The sequence below is a fragment of the Melopsittacus undulatus genome, chromosome 3 (genome assembly GCF_012275295.1).
Source record: "Melopsittacus undulatus isolate bMelUnd1 chromosome 3, bMelUnd1.mat.Z, whole genome shotgun sequence".
NCBI lineage: Eukaryota > Metazoa > Chordata > Aves > Psittaciformes > Psittaculidae > Melopsittacus > Melopsittacus undulatus.
The window spans coordinates 14,832,060-14,859,178 of record NC_047529.1 but is presented as its reverse complement, the minus strand read 5'-3'; the positions used below and the strand labels follow the sequence as shown (position 1 = coordinate 14,859,178).

At 44.7% G+C, this 27,119-nt stretch overlaps 1 protein-coding gene across 11 annotated transcripts in view; it reads right to left on the bottom strand.

Moving 5' to 3' along the window:
- EXTL3 (exostosin like glycosyltransferase 3) overlaps window positions 1–27,119 on the bottom strand; it is a 155,053-nt gene that overhangs the window by 23,707 nt on the left and 104,227 nt on the right. For all 11 annotated transcript variants that reach the window (XM_034060573.1, XM_034060580.1, XM_034060576.1 and 8 more), the window contains one exon: window positions 11,301–13,925. In XM_034060573.1, the coding sequence (XP_033916464.1) occupies window positions 11,301–13,448 (2,148 nt within the window). In that variant the 5' untranslated portion in view covers window positions 13,449–13,925. The remainder of the gene's footprint in view (window positions 1–11,300; window positions 13,926–27,119) is intronic.

Below are 27,119 nucleotides of genomic sequence, written 5' to 3'. Positions count from 1 at the left end.
TTTAAAGCTGCTGCGTCCCATCCTAGAAGAACTTAGGCGCAGGCATCCCTATCAGAGAGCTGAAGGCATGAAAATGAACATTACATCTCAACTAACAGAGGAAGGAATTAACTTACTGAACAGCCATTGGAAAAAAAATGGGATAGAAACTTGGGATATAAGCAGAGCCAAGAGCCATCAGGTTTGCAGGTAGGTTATTTTTTTGATGTGAATAGGACAGAGGATTTATTAATGCTTACGTGGCTGGAAGCAGCAACCGTAAAGAGCACTCAGGCACGCAAACCTGCTTTTGGCTTCTGGATTTATTCCAGACTGGAAGCTTTCTGGGGATCTCTGAGATGAGAAGGCTGAGTTCTCACCAGGAAAGTTCTGATGGGTCTGGATGAAACGACAGCTTTCTGCCACATATGTCTACCCTCAAATCCATTACCTAGAGATGAGAGTTCTTTTGTGTAATGTCAGAAGAAGAAAACCCAGCAAACACATCCCATGATTCCCTAATCAGCATTTTATCTCTCATTGTTCTTACTGTTCCACAAGTACAGCACATCAAGAAAAGCCATTTCCATCACCTCAAATATTAGGGAATATGGTTGAGATATCACCCTGAATGTTGACAAATAAAGAGGAAAGGCATTTTTACCAGACACACAATCTTGCCTCAGCAAGCAATAAACACCTTCTCATTTGACATGGCAGAGCCAGTTGATGTCAAACCAGGATACAAGCCCCAGATGGGTTTCTGAGGATCTTTCCTTTGCTCACAGGCTTCAGTTGCTGGATCCTAACTGTTGGAACCCTTGGCTGAATCCTACTTCACCTGATCTGTGTCTCACATCAGCCCACCATATTCCATCCAGGAGAGGAGAAGGCAACCACAAGAGAAAGACCATCCCTGCAGTCTCCAAGCTATGAGTCCTGAGGTGGGCAATGTCATGTTCTTCAATGCCTGGCTTGCCCCAAGACTTTCACTACTTAACGATCTATTTACACTTCTCCTGCTAGTCAATTAAAAAGTTAAACAAAATCAAGAGGGAACAAATGCTTCCATCAAGACACAGTTAACACATTGCTGCCAAACACGTGGTTGGGATGAATACAGACCACCCTAACCACCTCCCACAGCCCACAGTATGGGCTGGGAATTAAGGAGCAGCATGTGTTAAAAATTACAGAGTTTACATAAAAGAGGCATAATTAAAACCAATTCCATTTATAAATTTCTAAGAAAATCAACCTAATTATTACCAGTGTTTTGAAGCTAATTTGCTTAGTCACCTGCATTCAGAGCAAGAGGAAAATGAGCCTTATTGCAAAGAATTATCTAGCTTACAGCTGTTACATTCCCCAGAAAAGTGCTTTTCTTATTCCCTGCTAGTTCTCTTCTGTCACAGTAAAAGATGGGGCTGTCTCTGACTGCCGAGATAAGGCAGGTTCCACCAGCCAGGACTCTGGGCAGCTCAGGAGATCAAAGCTTTGATTAGCCAGCCCTTCCACACAGAAGCTGGAAACCAAACCTTCCTGCCCAAAATGCTTTAAACTTTCAGTGTTGAGAACAAAAAACATTTCCCTTCCCTAAACAAGCCTCAGAAACCCCTCAGAGTTCAATTCAGATAAGCATTCAGAAACCTGAAGAGTTTGTTAAACTATTTTGATCTGAAAGTGTTATCTGGGAAGTCTTAAGAACAGCTTAGGCACACTTCCCATCCTTCTGCTGCCAGTAAATCTGGGAATAGTGAAAACAGCATTTCTGTGAGCTTATAAGGAGATGCACAACTGTGTGCTTTAGTGCCCAGGCATGGCTGTTTTCTGTGCCTCATTTTTCCCTCGCTTATTAGCAATAACCTTATTATTAAGGGCTAAGGTGCCCTTAGCTCTTTGTTTATGGTGGTTTTACCAATTGCAGAACTGAAATATTCCTCACCTTTCTTCGCAGGGCTAACACAGATTTTCATTAATTAACTGAAGGATTTAAATGAATGGAAGTGACTTACAACTACTGCTTTTCCCCCTGACTTTCTTATGCTTTCTAAAATGGCATCCCCTTACTGTCACCAGGAAAAAAAACGTCCATCCCTTCCAGGTACTTGCAGTCCAGCTGTACTGATTCCAGGGATCCAGCAGTCAGGACAATGGGAAAATAAGCTGCAGCCCTCGGTTCTGAACCCAGCTACTCCATCACCTTTCTGTTCATCGACCACTTTTCACACAAGATGAATCTCCTCCTCCAGAAACACAGGATGGAGCCAGGCACTGCTTTCTGGATAGGGGAATACTCTGTATGCACAGCATGGTAGGGAGATCTGTCATGCCTTATCACTTAACACAGGGTTTGATTTCAAGAAAACTGAAGAAAAAGCATCCATCAATTAGATAAGGAAGAGCAGAATTTGCTTCCTCACCAGATACAGGGAGGTATCATGTGGAAAAGGGATAAGAGACTGTCCAGGAGGTGAATAATATTGTGGCTGCTGTGCCAGCCCACTGGTAAACTTGGAAATAAGTCACCATCTTCCATCTGAGAGCTGCAATATCTTTGCTGATCGATTCCATAGAGCTTAGGGAGGCATCTGTGAGCTACACCAGACACATAAGAACAAGCAGCGATTAAAACCTCTCTCTTGCTTCTCATTTCTTTCTTTAACCTTGTATCTAAGAGTTACCTTCCTCTTTATAACCTTCTCATGTCGCTTACAGTTGCCTCCTTGATGTCCCAATGTCCCACACGGTCCTTCCTGTTCCAACAAACTTGAACAACACAGATTTCCTTTTGTCCTATTTATTTAATACCCACAAGCCAAAGCCAAATTCATGATCTTGGTGACTATGACACACTCCTCTCCTGTGCCATTTCTTGTGGTACAGCATCAAGTTATAGCTGCTCTGGGAGACAAGGCTGTCTTTGCTTCACAAACAAGGCAGCCTGTACAGAATGCACAAGCAAATGATTTTGCACAGCAAAACCACTCCACCAAGACAGTTAAAAAGCATGGGAAGAAAGGAAATGCAGATACCCAGGATCCGGGACATTGCTGGGAAGTGGATATCAACACACCATATGAACCAAGTTCAAGTCGGAATAACAGTCCCAGAGAATGAAAAGAAAGTGAAAACAAAGAAAAAAAAAGAAAAAATACATCCACACATTCACCCTCCTCCCACTCCCTCTTCCCAGCCCAGCTTGTTCCACTATGGAATAATTTGCATTAACTTGGGGACATTAAATACTCTGTTGTTATTTGAACAGGCACATGCAGGCCACCATGCAAACCCTAGAAATAACAGGAATCCAGCCCTGGAAAAATAATGTGGTACTTTGCTGCTGCACTGACTCTAGTGCCAAGTTCTGTTGTGCTGCTTTTCTCCCTGAGCTGCCGTGACAGAGTCACCTCCGGAGTGGAACGTGTTTTAATGATGCACGGACAGCTTTCATGTTGATGGTTAAAGGCTTCAACACAGAGGGACTGGCCCCTGTGACACCTTCAAGCTTTCCTATGCAATAAAAAACCATCCAATTATGCATACAGTAGTGTGAGGGATGCTTCCCTCCCTTGTTTTTCCTAATCAGTGCTCCAAAGTAATGCCTTCCTTCTGCTCAAAAACCCCATTAGCTGTATCCTAAGCCAAGGGAAACCCAGAGATCTGAGGCGACAGTAACATTCTGTCTATGGAAAAACTGTTACAAACTGGCATATGGCACACAAGAGACTTAAGCAGTGGTTTTAGGCAGCAGCAGTGGAGTATTGAAAGGGTGTTTGAGTTAATATTCAGAGTGCAAATCCCTAAGAAACCAGCACTGCTTGTTACATTATCAGTGTACATTCACGCATCGCTGCGCCTCTGCACCGGCCCTGCAGTGACAAGCATCTGGATTTTAGCATCGCAGGTAAACTAAGCAGCAAATTTGCTCCTTCCTTTTCTGCTATACGGCAGTACAAGTATATAGAGAGACAGGAAAACTCGCAGGGATTTGAGAAGTGACCTGCCTCTCCAGCAGCACCCTGCTTTGCAGGCAGCAGGTGGTGCTACGTACCCAGCAGCAGCCTACAGACATTCCCTGCAACATTGCCCTGCTGTATGAAATCGCTCTCATGGAGTAATTCAACATGTAAACCTGTGATAGATACACTGCTGGTAGAGCTGGCAACTGGATAGGATACATTTAACCCACAGATGGTGCAAATCTCCTGTGTAAAGTGACTCGGTGCTAAGAAACAAGGTGATTTTCTCAGCTGTTTTGTCATGGAAAGCATAACCTGAATTGTCCTTTCTGGGAGCAAACCTGTTAGCTCTCCAATCCTGTATGCAACCCAGGACCCAAAAGTTAAGTTGAATTCTTCCTGATTTTAAACACAAGAGCTTTGGTAAGGTAGGGAAAAGCAGTAAGTGCCCACTGTAAAGCTCTGATTTATCAAATAGCTTCAGCAGGTGAGTTAGTCCAGAAAAGCACAAGTCATCCATCCAAGGAAGGATTAGGTATGTGCTTGGATACCTGAGCTTATACTTATGCAAAGCTCCTAGGAAGGAAAAGGATCAACTGAAATGGTGGTGTGATCAGTAGAGAGTTTTACTCTTTTTTTAACTCATGGTCTCAGTGAGGACCTCACCTTGGGTCATGCACACTGCTCCAGCTCAGCTCAAGTTACTGGTGACCTGAGGGAGCTGTTAGCTTGCAAGGTTGGCTCTACTCTTACCAGAAAGCCAAAGATGTTGAAGGACAAGCAGAGAAGCTCATGCTGCCACACTGGCACGCTACACACGTTACAGTCTGACCAGGTACTGACCAGGAACTTCCTCTTCCTAGCCAGAAGCATCATCTAGGGACCCAAACATGCTCCCTAAAGCAGAGATAGCAAAGCACCTTCAAGTATTTCTGCTAGAAATGATGTGCAAACCTGAGGTATCTGTCCTTCAGCAGCGAGCTCAGCACAGTGTGGTTATACAGACGCTGCTCAAAGAGAAGGGAAAGGCATGACGGCATTTCCCCCCAGTCTGCTCCTGATTAACAAGTGGCATTTCAAGGGACATCGTGGCCAGCCAAAGAGGTCTGCAAATGCAGCAAGGCTTCCGGATTAGACATTTTCCTAAGATTATTCCTTTTTAAACAAGCAGCTAAATTGAATGAGCTTTCTCAGCCGGCCACCAAGCCAGCAGAAAAGGACGTTACGCCACTGGAACTGGCTGCAGAGATCAAAGCCAGCTACTTATTCTATAACAAAGCTGAAGGAAAAGATTAGTCACTGCTGAAAGCCACAGGAGCTGGCATTGGCAGTGAACCCAGCTAAATTGCTCAGAAATGCCTACAAGCACACACCACCTAACCCTGGAGGAAGAGGAGAAAGCAAACTGCTGCAGGGCTTTTCCAGCCATGGCTCTGTCACTGAAGGACCTGCATGGACGCAGAAAAGAAAGACAAATTTGGGCTGTAATTTCTTAGGGCAAGAGCACAGGTTGTTAAAATACTGCTTTGGGCTGAATAAGGTTTAGCTCCAAATGTGGGAAGCCCTTTCACAGCTCAGCTGGGCTCATACATGATGCTCCGTGTGTGACACTGGTAGCCCACACAAAGCCCTTGGGCTTGTAAAATAATCCAGCCAAAAGCCAGTCATTACTGGGGAAGTGGGAGAGATGTTACATAGGCTCAAAATAAAGTGAAACCATGACACCACACCAATCAGCTCCAATCTCAGGTGAAATGCTGTTCGAGAAGCTTGCAGGCAGGCTGCTGAGAAGCCAGCAAACATTCAGATGGTGCCACCAGCCCCCAGCCCACACATCCAGAGTGATGGATTTGAGACCAATAAAATCAGCAGTCACCCCGAGTTGTGTGTAAAGGGCTCCGGAGACGTAAAAACCAAGAGAAGCCTTGAGAAACAGAATCACAGAATGGTTTGGGTTGGAAGGAACCTTCATGCTTATTTAGTGCCCTGCCATAGGCAAGGACACCTTCCACTAAACCAGGTTGCTGCAAGCCTCGTCCAACCTGGCCTTGAACACTGCCAGGGATGGGGCAGCCACAGCTTCTCTGGGCAACCTGTGCCAGGGCCTCACAGTAAAGAACTTTTTCCTAGTATTTAATCTTCCCTCTTTCAGTTTAGATTTAATAAATAGATTTTGATTGAATAAATAAGAACAACACTGTTTGGAAATCACTCTTCCAGGTTCAAACACCCCTGCACAGAGGTCATGCATTTGTTGCCATGAAGCCATCTGTCTCCCACAAACCTCTTTCTCATGTTGCTTGGACCTTGGCAGCCTTTAGCAAACAGAGATGGCTGCACTGGCAGCGCAGTACTAAGCCCTTGTAGTTTGAAAGCAGCAGTTCCTCTCTGGCTGGCAAAACCTTGACTTAGAAAGATGCTTTCTCCTTACTCTACTAGACAGGAAAAGAGATGTTAAAAAGGCATTTTTGTCCAGTTTAAGAGACAGATCAAACCCAATATGCTGGAAATGGATGGCAGAGGGGGCCTACAAAGGGCCAAGTATTTTTTGTAATGAAGATTATAACCAATTTTATAGTCCTCTTGAGCTCAGTCTTCCTTTATCTGGTCTCCTGCCATCTCTAGGGCACAAACCACAGGCTGAGAAGTGTGGATAGGATGGGTCGTAAGGGAAGGCTGCTGAGTGCACAGTTCGCTTTCCTGGCTTGGACTGCAACTCCTGGGGGGCTTTAAGGAAGTTTCTGAAAGGGAAATGGATAATTTAATTGCTGCATTAGAGAATCTGTGGCTGTTTGTGAGTACAAGCTGCTCCACAGCTTAATCACCTCACTGCTCAGGGCTTTGTGCTCTCCCCACTGAACCGAGGGTACACGCTGCACTGGCAGCCTCCTGAAATACATATTCAATATAGTAAAAAAAGATCTCTTCAGGTAACTCTGGCTGTTTAAGCTCAATTCATTCTTTTAGGTTTTTAAGATTAAAACCAAAGAAGAAATAGGGAAAATTAATCCTGTCTCCCTGCCCTACTCCATATCCTGCTCAGAGCTGTATGGAAGATGGATGGTGAATCAATTCTAGAGAATCTGAAGAGCTGCTAAAACCATGTACTGGGTTTATTAAGCACCTATGCTGCAAGTCTGACAAGGAATTGCAAGCAAGTGCCCTACAGCAACCAGAAAGTAGCAGCACACTGGTGCTGAGCGCACTGCAAAGCATAACAAGATCTGAATCTCTTTGGGTGCGTCTTATTAGAATTTGTGTGGGTTGTGTGTGGTTGCCTAAGTGTTTTGTTTCATTTGTTTCCCTTTACTTTTATTCATGTGGATGGAAATGCTGTCAAGGAATTGTGAAGCAAAGAGTGAGGCTTCTCTTGTCACTGCCTGTGAGCTATTTAGAAATCATGAGCATGAAGATGCTGAAAGGGGAGGCTGGAATTCTATTCCAGGATTAATCCAGATTTTCTCCTTAATCACTCCTCCTTTATTCTGTCACCGGAAATCCTTCCAAGATTAAAGTTCACACAAGGACAGTGCAGGAGCAACAGCCAAGTATCACCTCACTCAAAACCCTAGTGCAGTCTTTCCACCTGTTCAGAGCAGGATTTAATCCAGTTTCCCTTTTTCTTCCCCATAGGCATGGCAATAGCAGCCGTACTTGCTGGTGAGGTGCAAGCAGCACCATGGTGGGAACTGCAGTGGCAACAGCAATACAGTGCAGAGAAGGACTCTTACCCTTGCTACAGAAGAGCAGAGCTCAACTGCTGGCAGTGACTGGCTGTCCAGGCAGTTTTTAATTCTTTCAATTGCCAGATGCTGCAGTCATCTTGAAGTACTTATCCTGAAGGACGCATCAATGCTGTATAAATCCTGCAGGGAGGTGCTCAGACGTTAAGCAGTGGTTAACTGCTTAACTGTTGCTGGTAGTCATGCTCTCCAGGACTTTGTCTGAGGGAGTTCTAATGCAGTCCCAGAGATGTATACACTTGCAGAAAGCAAGTTTTTTAAGAGAGCACAAACAACACTTCTCACTTACAACCTTTGTTTTTTTGCTGCAATGCTATTCAGTGTGAGATGGGAAAGATTTTTATAGCTCAGCTCCAGCACAAAGGCACTTTAAATTAGAGGGTAATCTACCTACATCTGTTCCAGGGGCAGCCTTGAATGACTACACACACAACTTCTCATTAAATTATATTTGCAGTTAGTCACTTCAGGCTCTGTACAAGGCCAGAATACTTTATCAGAGACCTCTGTGCAGTTAAGGGATCTTACTGATTTTTCAGTAAATTATGCCATCACAAGAAATCTAAGTAAGAGTTTTTAAGAAATCAAATACATTCTGTAGCCCTGTTTATCTCATTATCCATTAAATAATTCAAAGATCCAACGCAGCTTTAAGCTTTGCTCTTAAATCCCAACCCATCAGGGAAAAGAAACCACGTAACCTGCTTTGGAGAACCAAATCACAACTGAGCAGCACAGTCTGCAAACAAAGTTTCAAGGAACTGATCAATGAGAGAAGGTCATGCAGCAAGGCTGAATGAGGAAGCTCAGCTCTCCTCTGGGGTACTGCTAGCACAAAGCCATGCAGATGAAGTGTCCTAAGTCCCCCTTGTGCTGCTGGAGCACCTTGGTGGGTCTCTGGATTATATTATGCTTCCAAGGGCTCTTTCAGCCCAGAATGCTACATACATTGCTGTGTCTCATTAGGCTGCAATTTTCTTCAGTAACCTTCTGACTTCAGGGGCTTTGATTGTGGATCACACTGGCACACATGTGCTGCTGTTCTGCTGCTCCTTGCAGTCAGATGGTGTCTAGACCTACTTCAGCTGTAAGGAGGAGCACACAAATCCACTCCCACCCATTCTCTTCCCCCCCCCCCCAAGATTTCCTCTCCATAGCTCTGTGCTCTGGGACTTGAATGCAGGGCAATTCCTTGCACCCCAGTGTTACTAGGAATGTATTTGTTACACAGAAATACAGCACTGATTCAAGATCTGAGAGAATTGTATATTTCCCATGAAAAGACACTTTTAAATCTGCAAGGAAAATCAGATTCACAGCTCTGCAGTTTCTTTTGACATCAGCAGTCATATGGGCTTGCGTTTCTTGCCAACCCCAAGTACCCACCTGCCTCTTCCCCCGGCTAGCACATCCCACGTCTCAGCCACCAAGGCTCAAACAGAACTTCACCTCCACTTCCCAAGTTCTTCCTGCCCTTTTCCACAGTGGATCTTAGGATGTGTCACTGACAGATGAAGCCCAGGTAAGCTTTTTCTATCATTACCACACTAAACCATCCACATAGATGAATACTACGGACACCTAACGTGTGAAACACCCAGTCCAGAAAGGGACTTAGCAACAAGCATTTTGGTGACGTGGATGCCTGGAGACTGCTATGAGAGATCCCAGGAGACTTGGTTTCTTTTAAAAAATGGGATTTCGAAAAATGGGAAGGAAGCGTACCTATTATCAGCTCGATGGCAGAAGCTTGCTGGGCTCCAGCCATTCCCTGGCACTTAGCATCCATCCAACACTCCAAAGGACAACTTCTCCCTTTTGAACCAAGCAGTACCGAACATTCCCATAGCACACAAACCCCAGCTCATGGCTTGAAGGAGACACACAACTCAGATGTAAACTCAAGCCTCTTTGGTCTAGTGGAAGGTGTCCCTGCTCCTGGCAGGGGTTGGAACTAGGTGAGCTTTAAGGCCCCTTCCAACCCCAATCCTTCTGTGATTCTATAACTCTATGATTCTATGTGTGATGAAGTCCCCCCAAAAGCCAATGGGCCTCCAAGACAATAGACATGCAGATCAGAGCAGAGTAAAAAAAGCCATTAACTTCCATCAACAGAAACATATTTTTCTTTCACAAATAACATCCATTAGCAGCTCCAAGGAGAACAATTCCCACTCTTCAGCTCTGAAGGAGTACACAGTTTTCCAGCAGACACAACACAAAGATTTTGCAGAATTCAGGCATTCAACAGGACTAATGTGAAAGATTATTTTGCAATTATCCAAGCAATTTTCTCTCCTCATTGTCCCTGGACCATACGGGTTTTTAAATGTGAGCAGAAGGATTTATTCATCACAATAATAATAAAATGAAATATTAAATCAATGAATCTCTTTGCATGAAGCATAAAGCTCACATTGCTATTAAGCTTAGTAGCGTCCTGTCACATAAACCACACACAGTTTGTGTACTTAAGTACCATCTCCCCTTTTATTTTTCTCTTCCGCAATTTGTAAGGCATTATCCTTCCATTTGTCCTCTAAACAAGACCAGATTCAGACAACACAGTGTTGTTTCTTGTTAGTGGCTCCATGCCTGTGCTCTCTCTATGAGGGCATGTGAAGATTTATATTTGATATTGATTTCTAACAATGGCCAGTGCAGAAAATTACGTTGGGATGACAGAGAAGTCCTAAAATAAATACATACATATATAAGTAATAATTTTAGGAGAATTAATTCCTTACAAGCAATGCCGCCAATATGCAAGCGAGCAGCTTGGCATGAAAATGAGTGCTGGTCTTTCAAGGTTTGGGTGGCGAAAAATCAATCCTAACCTAAGCAAAAATCAATTACAACCTTTGGAGCATGGAAGCAGTGGCTGTGGCTTGTACTTTCCTCTTTGCCATCCCCTGTAATATAAAGTGATAAATGTCTTTCAAGGCCTTTGCACTAGGTGGGCCTCTTTTTTGTTTTTATGAAAGATTTATCTGGTACAGTGCAGAAACAGTCACTGTTTAGGTATTTACAAGGTGCCAACTGTCCCCCACACTGTGACACTTAAAGAGCCAAAGCAAAGATTTTCAATAAACAAGAATTTGTAGCTTTAAGCCTTGGGAGATTCATATTAGGCTCCCCACAAATACTTACTGTTTCATTAACACCTAGCAACTCTAAAGACCATGCATTTTTACAATTTAGGCTCTTCTGGGCAACAGCTCCTGTATCTTGTAACCCAAATGAATTCTCTCAGGACAGGAATTCATCTTGCCCAAGTTAACACATCACAGAGCACAGCCATCCACCTCTGAACGTCCACCTCCTTTCAAAGCTGGTGTCTTTCCTAGAGCAGGAGCCATGGTATTCTCACACAAACACCTAAAATGGGTCAGATGAGTCATACCTGTAATCTCCCTGTTTTTCTCCACTGATACAGCATCAACATCAGATACAGATTCATAAATTCATAGAATGGTTTGGGATTTTTACAGACATGCAAGATGAATGCTGTCCTAGATGATTTAAGCTGAGCTGACACACTACAGAACAGCTACAGTCAACTTTAATGCACAAACACCACAAGGAAGCAAGACCATAGTAGCTACATCTTTCTTACCATGATTGGGACACCAATGTCTGGCCACAAGAGATCCTCAGAGGGAAGCTTGGGAGAGTTCCACACTACCACAACTTTATTTAAGTACGGGAGACCATTGAGCCTTTCTAGGGAGTTCATCAACACTTCCTCTCGCTCGTAAGTCAACATCACAACTGTGAACTGCTCCCGGGGAACATTACCACCCAAGGCAGCCTGGAACTCCTTCCCAGAGCCACCTGCTCCTCCACCAATTGGTCGAAATCCAGTCCCAGACCCCAAAAATTTTGCTTCTGATGGTAAAACAGGGTCAAAGGGAGTATAGGGGAAAAGGTGGAAAGGCCCCGGAGCAGAATTCCAATTCCTGTAGATGTCCATTGCAGTGAGGGTGAAATTGCGGAGATATTTAGGAGATGCATACGGTGGTTCTGTTTCCACAGGCCCCAAGTCCAGGTCACCATTGTCTGCCATATTGGGGTCTGTACCAGCAGCTTTGCCAGACCGGTGGGGAATCTCCACAGCGGTTTCTTCTCGGATAGGAGCAGCCGGAATCTGGATTCGAGTCCTTATGATAGCTAAGACTGTGCTGAACACGTTGTCAGAGGTGGAGAAGTAGGTCTCCCACAAGAAGCGGCCCTGCCTCCTCATGGCAAGGAGATCATTGTCAGAAATGCTTCTCAGAAGAAAGTGCACTTCTGTGATACGTGGCTTTGGTATAATTAAGGCTGCCTCGTTCCACCGGATCACATCATTATAGGGTAGCTGAACTTGCTCTCCAAGAACCACCGGGATGGCTCCAACTTCCAGAGCCTCAAACAGTCTCATGGCACACCCGGCGGAGATCACTAAATGGGTGTCCCCCGGGGTGATTATCAGTGCAAAAGTAGATAGCTTCAGTAGCTCTAGTCTGTCATCCCTTTCTCCACACAGAGCCCACTCAGTGGGCAGACTCGCCTTAGGCTGGTTCTTACACGTGAACTCCACCAAAACAAAGTCCAATTTGCTGTCCTGAACAGCCTTCAGGGTAGTAATGATCCGATCGTCATAGTCAGCTGGGGCATTGCCTTCTATTTCCTCTTCAAAAGAGCGAACCTCTTGCAAGCTAGACTTAAGAGACTCAATCTTCTCCCCCTGGAAACTAAACAGGTATTTACGCTTGACCGGCACCTGGGGTGGGATTTCTAGGAAATTGGGTTCAGACATAGCGTGGACCAGAGGCGATACCACAATATCAAACCCTGGTCGATACTGGACATCATAAAAGGTGGACTGGGCAATCATGGCACGCCCTGTGCTGATGTTGTAAATGAAGTTCTGAGTTTCCGATTTCCTTGATAAACTGATGATGAGATGGTTATGTCCATCAGTCCTCCAATATGGCAAAGAGTGCAACTGTTGCTCTAGTTCAGTAGGTTTTGGCATTATGGGTTCTTGCATTTCCCCCACTAAAATTATATACACACAAGCAATATTTGCATTTTCAGTAACATAAACATTAGTTCTGACAGTCGCCTCAAAGGCTTGTTTAATTAAAGGGTCTAAGGAACTACCAAAAGGGTAATCATCACTGTTGTAGACATAGACTGGAAAGCCCGATGTCAACGGGCAGCGTGAGTAGTCAAAGCAGTTGTGCAGCCTGCAGTTCCGGTTGGATTTTGGCAGGGGGAAGGTCACATCATCTTTGTCTGGCAGCAGCCGGATGGGCAATGAGAGCTTGGGCTGGTTCTGAGCCATCAGCTCTTTGTAGGAATGCTCAGTCTGGCTGATAACGTTCTTCAACTGCAGCAGGTCCTGCTTGGCATTTTCAATGCTCTTTTTGCAGGCCTCAATCTTCAAGTTGAGTTTAGCGATCTCGCTGTTGAGCTCCTGCCGCTTGGCCTCCAGCTGGAGCAGCTCCTCGCTGACTGACTCACGGATGCGGCACAGGTCTTGCACATGCTTTACCTCACACAGCTCATTGCCAGTCCGAGGGCCAAAGATGCGCTTGCCGGCATCATCCGCATCATCGATGGTGGTTAGGTAGTAGTGGGCAATGAGGGGAAAGAAGACGAGGATAATGAAGAGGGTGAAACTAAGCCACGTGAGCCGGATCCTACTGGACCATCTCAACACCCACGGCTGGCCTCCGTTCCCCACTCCCCCATTCCGCAACATCGTATATCCAGTCATGAGTTCGAAAGTCGCTGCGCGCCCAATCACGTTGGATCAGTAGCCATAACCAAAACAGTTTTTATAGCGGGTCTCTCAGAAAAAGATGTTATTGTGCCTGCTTAATGAGAAGCCAACAGAAGGGGAATTCCATCTTCTTGTCGTGCTGGCAGCTTTTCTACAGTTGTTTTGCTGCAGACGCAACTTTTGATCCCGTTAGACTTGATCATTGACCTTCTCACCCACCCCCAGCCCACCCTTGGTCTGTGGGTAACCTTTGCTGGAAGTGTCACAGCGTTGTCATGGTGATTCAAAGTCTCAACTGGCAGAAGAAAAACACAATGGGATCAAGCCAAACTCCACCGATGCTCTTGACATCCTGCATTACCATCCAATGAATATGCAGAGGCACCAGCCATTGTGGAGAAGGAGCCAGAAGAGACTCATATGAATGTCAGTCTCCCTCATCGCTGCCGCACAGCTGATGCTCTGCCATTCCTACAAGAGAACAATCATATATTCAGATAATGCAAACAAAACAACCCCTTAGTGACTTAAAACGCTGCGAGTTTTTAAAAGCTCTCTGCAGAATAGCTACCTTTGCATACGTCTAACACCTCTGGGGTTAATACCAGTAAACCTGACAAAGTGATGGGATTCATTAGATGAGGATACATGGGTTTCTCCAGGCACTCTGCTTTTCATTAGGGTTGCATGCTTCAGTGGCCAGACAAGAAAAAAATCACAGCCCTTGGATCTGGTTTCCTATTTCTGCCCCTGCCACTGTCTTGCAGTGTAACTTTACCAAAGCTGCTTAATATCTGCAAGTCCCTGTCTCCTCATGTACAAAACAGAGGTATTAATGCAGACCTGTTCTCTCTTCCCACCTTTTAAATGGCATTTTGTGATCCTGGGACACAGCAGTGCTGTGAATTTGTACTGCATAACTGAGTGTAATGACTATTGTTCTGGTCTAGTGACTAGAGCTGATGAGGAATTTTTAGATGAAGTGTTCTGCCTTCATTTCCTGCTGGAAAATTTTGATTCATTGCAAAAGAAAGTTTAAAGGGAACGTACTCATGCTGTTTACGATTATCTCTAGTGGCTGGCTGCACATGGGAGAGAATTTCTGGTTAAAACTAGAAAAGTCTACACTGTACATCAAAATCCAAAGTTAGGGTCCATTGGGTACCGCACCACCACAGTATAAGCTTGCTTAGATACATGGTTTTGCTTGGAAAACTCTGTGATGACACTGAATACCTATCCAACACGGCATAAAAAGGCAAGGATGTGGTCAATTCAACTCTGTGTCTTTAGTCTGTACCTAGATTTAAATCTATGCCAAATGAAAATGCTGCCACTAGAAGCTCTGCCTCCCCTTTTATTAGCATCCTCCAAGATAGCCACATTGCTGGGATATTCTTTCATATACTGGACTTCCCACATCCCTGGTGAATATAGTGCAGGGCTTAGCACTGACTCTCACAGAGCCTCAAGAGAAGCTTATTAATTTCCGCTTCACTTTTTAATTAGAGGAAAGTCATCTACACTAGTGATGGTCGTTTTTCACTAAATCTATTTAATGTTCCTCTCATCTACTCATCAAGAGTTAGCAGAAAGAAGGTGAAGAAGCGAATTTCAGCTGAAACAGAGATCTGGAAACAGTCCAAAGAAAAAGAGAAGTTCATCTTAAAGGAGCAAAAAGAAGTCAGGAATAATTTTCAGTGTAGTACACAAGAGTGTGTCAGGAAACATAAAGGGAAGATTTGATTTTAACTAGGAAAAATCATAATGAAAAGGGAAACAACTGCAGTAATAAAACACAGTTCCTAGGCCTACTTTGCTACACAGCCCCGTGACTAACAGGGGAACCCCGCAGCCTGACCCACAACTGAGTTGTACAGCAGTATGGACACTTCCATTAAGGCAGATTTTAAATCCATAATATTGTCGGGCAAACAGCACTGGTGTAAATCTCAGAAAGCTGGGAGGATAAAAGGGCTAAAAGTCAGCAAAAGGCTAAATCAGCTTTCTTGGATCTTGGCAGTGCAGTTGCTGCAGGCAGATGGGGGAGGCTTCGGCTCTGCTGGCAGGACATTTTAATACTATTCTCTGTACACCAACTTGCATTTGGCCAGGCTGGGAGGGAGCCTGGTGATGAATGCAAATCCCTAGCGCTTCTGCACAGGGCTGTCAGTCAGGCCCAGGGTGCACTGGCAATAGCAGCACACTTGTATCATGCCTCTGGGACTGCTGCTACCCAACAGAAGGGCTTTAGCACACATCAGTGTACAAATCAGGCGACTGAGGGCAAAAATAATCACAATTAAAAAAGCTTTTAAAGTCCATTTTTCTTTCTCCTAATCTTCCCCCTTCCTTTCTAATCTCTCCCCTGGAAATAAAGCTCATGCTATCACTGTTGTGTGCGTGTACCAATTGGTCAGCCCCTGCTATTTCAACCTGGTCTCATAGGGGCTGCAAAGATCCTAGAATTGCTACCAGCTTTCTGCAAACAGCTGGCCAGATGAAAGCTGCCCTACTAATCCTTTTCTTGAGGGAAATAGCAGTGCACACACTCACATAAACATCAGTGAATCTAAAAACCAGCTTAATTTCAAGGCATATGGGGGAAAACAAGCTCTGTTGTTTTTTCATTTGGGGTGCCATGGGGTAAGTGTGGTCTAACCCTGCAAGGTGTTGAAACAACACAGAATCAAGGGATCATAAATGTGGTTAAGACAGAGTAAGGTGGCACATGGGCATGTTACTTTGGACTGGCCAGAGAAAACTGAAGCCCCAGAAGCAATAAAGTCAGTCCCAAATGTTAACAGCTGAGACTACATCTAAATCATGTTCCTTTGTAGCTGCTTTGTCTGTTTATGAGCCCTAAACAGTAATGAAATAGCAAATTGGACTCCCTAAAATGGCAACTGGGGTCCTTGAAAAGCTAAACCCATCACCCCACACATGATCCTCTGCAGCTGTTCCGACACCTAATCCTTCCCATGGCTCCTCTGGTCCTTCCATTGATTTGACACAGAACAAACTTTATCCTCCTGACCTAAAAATGTGGGCTGTGAATTAAAGAAACGTGAGGCTGACAAACTGACTCTGCCACTAGCTTGGGAAAGACCACATGGAAAAGACCAGAGCAGGCCGGGGAGGGATTTAAAATGCAACACGCATGGCTTGGGATCAGTTAAAAGTATTGACTGTCAGTATGAAATATGTGCTGGCAATAAAGCAAGCACTTTAGACACACTCTCAGAATCTTCTTCATTACTAGGACTTTATTCCTCATCAACCCGATAGAGCCTGAGGTTGTAACACATTGTTATTAGGACTTCAAAAAAAGAGGCTAAGTAAAAACCCAATCCGTGGTTTTTCCAACAGAGACTTCAGTGTTGTATTTAAGAACAATAAGCAGCCCTGGAAAACAAAAAGGGCTGCTGATTTCCATAGTTCTTCAAAAGAAGTTTGGGAAGAGAAGAAACAGGTTAGTTGCTGCACTTTCCAGCCAATTCATTCCTCTCCCTCCCAAGTATTGGGACTGAGAGTCCCACACCAAGAAACTCTTGTTGACATCGTAATACAATGTTGCTGCCTGACAGTCCTAATTACACACACACAAAAGATGTGGCATGAAGAGCTCTCAGAAAATCAGATGCTCAGTGATTATCAGAGACTCTTTCCAAATGCCAATCTGACTGATTTGCAGCCTTCAGTTCCTTCTCCCATGGTGCAGGGGTATGAGACTAAACTGCTGTTGGAGTATGCTGTCAGACCTCAGTTCAAACCTCAGGCTGTGTTCCCAGCTTTCCTTAACTCTACAGCAAGCACTCCCTGTGCCAGAGAAGTCATGGGAATACCTGAGGTTCTCCCTAATTTTGCATTACCAGTAGAAAGATCCAAGGTGGTTTGATCTATGGATGCTCATGGAGTCATTCCTATGCGACTGTTCACTCACGAAAGTCCTTATGCAAACACTTGAGCACACCTATTCCTCCCTGATTATGCCTCCTTTTATTCATCTCCCTATGAAATGAAGAGAACACTGCTCCTTTCTCAGCATATTTGTGAGCAGAGCCCAGAAATTTTAAACTTACAGTCCTCCAATGCTTAACACAGGAACAAATAACCATTAGGCAGACTATGGTGACACAGAATGCATTCAACTTCCCAGAAGGGAAAGCCACAGGGATCCTGCATCCGCTAAATTAGAGCTCCCAAACTCTGTCCCTAGGCACTCATACTCATCCTTAGTTTCTTTTCTTTATCAAATGACAGGTTTGCTATGTTACTACCCCAAGCTTTCTGCTGTGCTGGCCCTCTCAACAGAGAAGGAAGCACTGTATCCATCTCTGTCACGCAGGCTCCCTCCCGACAAAAAGCAAAGGATGTCAGGGTGTATGTGTTAGTGGCTCCTGTCCTTTATCTGTCCAGTCTTGAACAGACTATTTCTATTGCCAGGTCTCTTTTTCATCAGCACTAAAAATGAAATCAAAGGGAGGGGGGAAAAAATCACTTTTTTTGATAAAGGAGAAGCAGAAAATTCTGCTAAACAAAGAACTTCCCCCCTTCAGACCAACGTTTCTGGTGAGAAAAGAAACAAACATGAAACAGCCCTTCAGCAATGATAACTTTCTACTTCCTAATGCTCTCAAAGGAAAGGATTATACCCCAAATCTCAGATCACTTTGGAAGCAGGAGCAATTGAACAAGGAGAATAAATCTATTAGGTGTGTGCTTTAAAGTATGTTTCAGAGCAGATCTTTAAAAGGAGCAGACGGAAAATTCACTCTGAAATGCTCCATGTCCTACAGCTGTAGGGATCATCATGAGGGATTTGTACCATCTCGAGAGCTCACAGGTACAGAGAAATTCTCCTAGGCTAAGATCAATGCTGCCACACATGCAATCAGTAAAAGGTCTTGTAATCTGTAAATTCAGGGGATAAAGTGCATCCCTGGGTTTAGGAAGCTTTTATCTAAACCAAGGCACCTTCACCGCATTTACAGCTCCATGTGAAGCCAAACCTGCTCCCATCCATGCTCTCTATCTGCACCTGGCAATACACAGGGTAGAAGGGACCTGGACACTGGCAGAATAAAAAATGCACACAGAGGTGAGGAGGGCCATCAAATTGTAGCTCTGGCTACCATCTGCTTAGCCAAAGGTGGACCTTGTGAGAAGAGGTCAAAAGATACTCAAAACTCAGCTGGACAAGACGACGCTCAGGTTCACGGACCTCCAGAGGTCCCTTCCAACCTAAAGGATTGTATGATTCTGCATCTGGGCTCTCAGGTGGTGGTAATTCAGAAACATGAGCCTTCCAGGGCCTTAAAGGGGTCTAGAAGAAATCTGGAGAGGGGCATTTAAATTAAAATTTAAACTAGATCTTAGGCAGAAGTTGTTCCCTGTGAGGGTGCTGAGGCCCTGGCACAGGGTGCCCAGAGAAGCTGTGGCTGCCCCATCCCTGGCAGTGCTCGAGGCCAGACTGGACACAGGGGCTTAGAATAACCCGGTCTAGTGGAAGGTGTTCTACCAGTAGCAAGGGGTTGGAACTGGATGAGCTTTATGGTCCTTTCCAACCCAAACCATTCTGTGATTCTATGATTCTATGAAATCTGAAGTCAAGATATTCCAGGTCTCCCCTTCGCTCTACCATTGCTTTTCTCCAGCACTCAGAGGAAATCACACTCCATGCTCGTTCTCCCTCTTCACAAAACAAAGATGAATTCAAACTGCTCCAAAGGCAGTCAAGTGAAGAACTGACAATCTGGCTTACAGCTTTTTCTTCCCCACATGGGATATGGGACAAGTACGTGCTCCAGGAGATGCTCAGTACTGTGGCAAGCAGAAGCTACAGAAATCTCTCCCCCATGTGCTTCCAGATGCCTGCCTCCTTTGCCCTCTGCTAAAGGTAGCTGCTGAAGGTCTATTATGCTCCTCAACTGAGGTTAACCAAGTAATTCATGAACATTCAATTATTCTGAGGAAATCCTGAAGACCACAGCCAACTTTCAGAGAGTGGGTAATGGGGGTGTAGAGAAACAACTTGCCCAAGGTCAGCCTAGAATCTGCGCCAGCTTGGGATTCACTCCACATCTAATTGTCCTGTCTACAAGATCATCCATCTTCCCAGCCTGCCTTTTTCCAGCCGTTTCCTTCTCCAGTGCCTTCTTGCTTTTTTGCATAATGCATTGTAAAATCTACTTTACATATACAGCTTTTAGTTCTTAAATTTATTATTTAGTGTTGTCTTCTGGTAATAAAGCAGCCACATTGTTTCATTTCTTTTCCAGGCTGCACACAAGCACTTCTCTGCACAAAGAAATACCCAGCTTACAAGCAAATCCTTTCATGTTCTGTGGTACTGAATGGGAGAGCCCACTGAATGCAAAGGTCACTCCTCTCCAAATCTCAGAGCAAGAGATGGCAGGGCAGAGCTTTACAAGAAGGCTGGTAAATCTGTACAACCACAGTGGCTGGTGTCATACTGCTCACTGCGTTCCCATTTAGAAAGTACTGGAGATTTTTTGGGATGTGGGAAGCAAACTGAGGAAGCAGGTACTTCACTCCATTGTCTGCAGTGGCACAATCTACTCAAGGAGTAGCTAATTGGCTAATCTTTCATTCACCACTAAAAGGGATGAATTAGGAGTGGGAGGAGGGGAAGGCTCTTTCTGCTTTTACCTTGAAGAAATTAATGAACAAGAACTGTCTTGAGGTTAAACCATGGCAAAGAGCCAGGTGCTTCATATCAAAAGAGAGAAGCTCACAGAGGTCAGCTCCAGACAGGAGGAGAGGGCTGGCTTTCCAAACACTGGCTTTATAAGGCAGCTGAAGTCCTTGGCATTCTTTGTGGTTTTCAGCCCTAGATAGTTCAGGCACATTATTTTCCCCAAGGCAAAAAAATACAAACCTTTCTCACCTCCCTAAACCATCACCATTACCACTTCCTCAGCAGCAAATAACCATGTGGCAGAATTCAGCCTCCCGCTTTCTGACAGATGCTTCTGGTCATAATTAAGCACATATTTAAATTCTTCTTTGTCCTGGATAAATTATAAGAATAGGAAACATTGCCCGAATAGCACAGAAACATACACAATGTTTAACAACATCTCACCTAGCAGTATGAGTCACTATGGCAAATAACCTGTCTCTATGAACAAGGGCAGATTTAGATTAGATTCTAAGGCAGAAGTTCTTCCCTGTGAGGCCCTGGCACAGGGTGTCCAGAGAAGCTGTGGCTGCTCCATTCCTGGCAGTGTTCAAGGCCAGGTTGGATGGGGCTTGGAGCAACCTGGTCTAGAGGAAGATGTCCCTGTCTGTGGCAGGGGGTTGGAACTGGATGAGCTTTAAGATCCCTTCCAAACCACTGTCTGGAGTGAGCGAGCAGCTGCATGGTATTTAGTTGCTGGCTGGGGTTAAATCAAAACAGCTGGCCTAACAAACCAGATGTCCGGCTAATGAAAGTCTGTGTAGGACACTTGCACTGTACAGTTTAAGATGTGCAGATGCAGAAGCAGCCAAACAGGACATTTCAAAATACACAGAGAGAACAAAACATGGTTCCTGAAGTCTCTGGTTGTGCTTAACAAAGTTATTAACCATCAGAAGAGTGCATGACAGAAGACAAGCACTAGCAGAATGCAGAGTAATTAAAGTCTACAAAGCAAAGTCACCACTTGGATTTGAAATGCTGGATAATTTGACACACACTCTGCATGCTGTTTCGACACTGGTGCCCAGTGCTTCCCTTGCAAGATATCATAAAGAAACACAAACGACAAAACTAGTCTCAAGCTGTGTGGCTGGAGAAGACTAACACCAGCCAGCCCCTGGAAGAGGCAGGATGGGAGACAGCAAACTCTACTCAGCATGAGTGTCCCGTACAGAGACTGCTCCTATGTTAATGGTAGGTATAAAAACATACAGGGAACACTGGGAGACAGATGTAGTAATAACAGAGCAGTTAGGAAGGGCAAAGTTACACTGTTCTATTTAACAAAGACCTAAGAGAGAGGTCAGGGAAAGACAGATCAAAGGAACTTGGCCAAAACTGAAGGACGGCATTAACTTTTTATCTCCATGAGATAGATTCAATCACTGAACAAGATTAGATGGGTTTTGGAAAGTCACGGGTTATGAAAGTTAAGCTAAGGGTCAGATTGATTCTGTCTAGAAATAAATTGATCAATTACATATACGCACTCACCAAATTTTTATTAACACAGTGTTATATTAGCCATCAGATACTCAAAGAAAGCCTCTTCCCTGCCCAAAGCTTGTGCCTGTGCTGAGGGCTCCAACAGGGCTGTTCCCTCCCTCTCAGCTTCCCTGCTGCAGCTTGGGCAAGATGCAGCCCCGACTGATGGGCTCCCTCTTACTGTTTCTTCATATCTAAAATATTAACAGGAGAGAACCCCACCAAAATAGCAAAACTCCCGAATGCCACAAAATTCTTGTCATATAGATAATTTAGCTAGTACTTAATTTTATTTGGACTCTTCTAGTTCTCAACTCACACCTGGGGCTCAGGAGGCATCAGAACCCTCCACTTTCTGGGAAACATGAGTGGGATCACATGCTCCCACTGACGTTTTTCTTGCACTCCCATGTTTTACACAGCTTGTTCCTAAACGCTGCTTCACACCCCTCTGATAGCTGCTTTTGTGGAATGCTTTAGGATCCTTAAAAGGTGATTCTGCCAACTCTCAGTGCTAGGAACTTGAGGATAGCAGGAAGAGTATGGCAGAACTGTTTCAGGACTGCAAACTTAATGAGCAAACACAGCACTTATTTTGACCTCAAAAATTACTTTTTAGGATAAAAGAGAGGAGGTCTTAAGATAAAAAAAGCATGATGAAATGCTTCAACCAATGGCACTGCTGCATGGAGCCTATTCCTTAGCATCCCAGAGCAGATGTGCTGCACTCAAAATGTCTTTGTCTATTAAAACTGTGTCAGCTTCAGAGACTCCAAAACTCCCTGTGGCATAAACAGAATTTCTAATGAACAGCTGCAGGATACAGGAGTAGCCACACAAAACACAGCTGCTGAGATCTTTCTCTTTATTCCCCTCTTACCACCTTTCCTCTGCTGCCCAAATCCCATTTTCCCCCCATTTGGGTCTTTCCAACTCCACTGTCTCACTGTGTCTTCTTCACTCTCCACAGATGAGCACTCTCAGCCCTTCAGTTTAGTTCACCCATAACCTTCTTTGTGCTTCCCTGTGACCTACCTCCATCCTTCCCCTTTTGCAGAAAGTCAGCTAAAGACCAGCAGTTTGAGGGCAGACACCCAGCACTGGTTTCCTCTACTGACATTTATTCATAGAATGGATTTGGTTGGAAGGGACCTTAAAGCTCACCCAGTTCCAACCCCTTGCCACTGGCAGGGCACCTTGCACTAGGCCAGGCTGCTCCAAGCTCTGTCCACTCTGGCCTTGACCACTGCCAGGGATGGGACAGCCACAGCTTCTTTGGGCACCCTGTGCCAGGGCCTCAGCACCCTCACAGGGATAAACTTCTTCCTAATACCTAAATCTCCCCCTTTTCAGCTTGAAGCCATTACCCCTTATCCTGTCACTATATGTCCTTGTAAAATGTCCCTCCAGCTTTCTTGTTGGACCCTTATGTACTGAAGGGCTGCAATAAGGTCTCTCAGAAGCCTTCTCTCCTCCCGGCTGAACAAGCTCAGCTCTCTCAGCCTGTCTCCATAAAAGAGGTATTTCTATTAGTTCCAAAGCCTGCAAGCATCGCTCATCTCTTTAGACCACATCTTGTGTCCACAGATTTCCTGGTCTAAGAGAACTGCACTTCCATGTGAGCTCTTGAGCGGTCTCATGCATCTCCGTGAGTGCTTTGCTGCTGCTTTGGCTGCTAGCGCTGAGAAAGTGCAAAAGGGAGAAATAAAGGAGAAAAACTATCATGCCAAACCCTGTAATTCCACAGAACATGAGCAATCCTCAGGGAGGGATTCAGCCCAAGTAAATTGAAACCCACTAATAGATCTTTTAGCTTCAGTACTGCCTTCCAGGCCAAGGCACCAAAGCATGACTCCTTGTGTGAGTCAATTTATTTTTGTTTTTAAATCCTCTGCCTTTGAAACCAAAAACCTGTCAAGCATACAGCCTGGTCCAAAGGCACTTCCCAACTGCTCTCCCAAACCTCATGGTGTCCTGTTAGCTAACTGGAGAAACAGCCAGGATGATTATTAATTTAGTCAGGCACTTGTAACGGCTCCTGTGATGCTCAGCATTGCACTTTGAGAAAAATATACTCTGTTCTCTCCACACAGCCCCAGCAAGTAGTTCTGGGAACACCAGCACATATGAAGCCTGACTTCTTACTGTTTGATGCCCTCAATCTTCCATGGGGTTCTACAGTACCCCATAAAAAGCCTTGCTTTCCTATTTACATGACATATATAGGGATTTAATGCTTTGGTGAGCTCTATTCCTCTAATTTGAGTGAAGACAACTGATGGATGCAACAGCTATTGGAAGACTAACAGATAAGACCAGATGCCAAAGTCCCATTTGATTAGAACACTCTGGCAACATTAAAGAGCATCTAATGAAAAGCAATAGTGTCTTTTTAACGAAATCCTTATTAACTGGTATTGAACATGCAGGCCAGCTATATGGATACCTTGTGGCTTTGAGACAATCTGTCTGATGTAATCAAACAATGTCCAAATCTTTTACCTATTTATCCCCTGCAATAAATGGTGAGACTGATGCTAGCAGCTTAAATCAGCCAAGTTTTTGCAAGTTAATGGCTTAACAGCTTCTCAGGATTAGCAGCAGGATGTGCAGAGGAGATATTACTCATAGCTGACAGGGCTTTGAACAGTTAACATCCCTAATGCACTGGAGGAAATATTCCATGTGTGCCATGGATACTGTGGATATGCTCTGCTCTTTGGAGATTGCCCAAGTAATTGTCACCATGCGAGTCCCACCTGCTAGTTCACAACAGAAGGTGACGAGAATCCAAATGTTAGCAGAAGGGGTACATTTGGGAAGGATGGAGATACTTTGGCGAGGACACACCAGGCTTAAAAATACTCCAGGCAGAAATCTCCAATGCACAATAGCTGTTTTTGCTGGGTAAGTGGGGCCAAATGTGCTCAGAGCAGCTCAAAAACGGGCAGTGGGACATACTGCCAGCACAATGCTCTTGCAGATGAAGCAATCACTTCCAACACAAGCTGCTGTCTCCCAGCCATTAACCCGATAATCAGACCATTTCCAACTCATGTCAGCTTCAGGGACCATTTGCAGAATAGATGCTGAGGTGTCCTAATGGCCAAGGAAGCCACAAATGTGTCTTCTGGCTGTTTGTATCAGTTATTATAGACAGAAGAGTCAGGCCTAGCATCTCGTATTCTGTGCCATCTCGCCTCATCTAAGTGGCTTAAGCCATTTACAGCTCAGACTGCCTAAAATTATTGCAAGGGACATCACAGCTATCTCCCTTTAAGGCTTAACAGTATAATAAGCTGGCTAGTGTGCGAGTTAACTATTGCTGTCCACTAGACAAAAGCTGCTTGTGTCCAGAGTAAATGCCTGATGCCCAGCCAAGAAAAGGGGAGATATTTGCAGAGCCTGGGAAAGCTGCTGGTGAACTCATGCTTTGAAGAGCTCAGTGACACAGCCACCAAATCCACTGCAAACGTGCTATGCAGACAGACACAAAGGCACTGGCTTGGAACAAAGTCATTAAGATAGCCACAAAATTCACAACTCAATTTGACCAGTGTATAGAAACCAATAAAAATAATAAAAAAGCACTAGGATGACTATATTAGATCAAACCAATGATCCATCCATTTCAACCCCTCACTCCTGAGTGCTCATTTCCAGTTGCTTTGGTGGAAAATACTCGTAAATCATAGTCCGAGAACAGCTTATTCAGAACACTTTTCCCCTCACCACTAGCAAACAGGAGCCCATGAAGGACAGAAGCTGCCCACAAAAAGATTTCTTTTAAGCCATCAATCACGTGTATTCCCAACCATACAAAGTCTGAACTGTTGCGTTTTTTTCTTAATGGAAGGAAAAAGGAAATCCTTCTCAAACATTTTGTTTCATAGCTTCTTGCAGCAGTGAGTTCCACAGCTAAGCTCTGCAAGAGATTTCCTTTCACTCTTATAGAATCACAGAATAGTTAGGGTTGGAAAGGACCTTAAGACCATCCAGTTACAACCCCCTGGCATGGGCAGGGATACCTCACACTAAACCATGTCACCCAAGGCTTCATCCAACCTGGCCTTGAACACCACCAGGCATGGAGCATTCACTACCTCCCTGGGCAACCCATTCCAGTGCCTCACCACCCTAACAGTAAAGAACTTCCTCCTTATATACAATCTAAACCTCCCCTGTTTAAGTTTGAACCCATTACCCCTTGTCCTATCACTACAGTCCCTAATGAATAGTCTCTCCCCCAGCATCCTTATAGGCCCCCTTCAGACACTGGAAGGCTGCTATGAGATCTCCACACAGCCTTCTCTTCTCCAGGCTCAACAGCCCCAACTTTCTCAGCCTGTCTTCATGCGGGAGGTGCTCCAGTCCCCTGATCATCCTCGTGGCCTCCTCTGGACGTGTTCCAACAGTTCCATGTCCTCTTTATGTTGAGGACACCGGAACTGCACACAATATTCCAGGTGAGGTCTCACGAGAGCAGAGTAGAGGGGCAGGATCACCGCCTTTGACCTGCTGGTCACGCTCCTTCTGATGCAGTCCAGGATATGGTTGGTTTTTGGGCTGTAAGCGCACAATGAAGCTGGCTCATGTTCATTTTCTCATCAACCAACACCCCAAAGTCCTTCTCCACAGGGCTGTGCTGAATCTCTTCTACAGTGTGATGCACCTCTACAGTGCTGCATAGAACAGGGCTCTCATCCAACTCACTACAGACCCAGAACAACAACAGTACTAAAGCCACTGGACCAAGAAGTGCCACCTTCCCTTCTCTAAGCTGCCTGACATCCACCACATGCTCCTCTCTAAACTACACAGATCTTTCCAATCTTTCCAAATCTTTCCAAATCTTTACAAATCTTTCCAATCTTTGCACTCATCAGTGATGGCAGAGAAGTAGAAATACATGGATCCTACTGCCAAGGGATAATTTCAGCATAAATTTGCACATCTGCTATTGTCTCATCCTTCTTGATGGACATCTCCAGTATACTCCTTTAGTGGAGCAGCCCTCCCTCTCTTCTATGCAACGCCCTCTCTAACATCTCTGTTCTGTTTCCATTCCAGTCATTTCCCAAATTTGTGCCGAGTTTTTTTTGTTTTAATTGCTCTCAATATGTCACTCTATATTACTCAACCGCAGATTTATTTAAACGTGTCAATGCTGTTGCTTAGCAGATCTGACTGTGCTTTACAATTTCAGCTTGCTTCAGAAATCACGTGTTCACCTTCCCAGTGCTCCCCAGCATGTCTGGATCATCAGGAAGGTTAAGGACAATCAAAGTAAGTCTGACTCCTAAGACAGTCCACTGGCCTGCCTAGGAAAGCTTCACTTAAAGATAACAACCCACCACCAAAAACAATCTGGGAAAAAGAGGAATTCTGCCCAAAAGCCCACCCAATTTTTCTTCTCCATTAAAAAGCGGTATCAGGTGTTACTTGTCTTCCATTTTCTACCTTGTACTCATGAG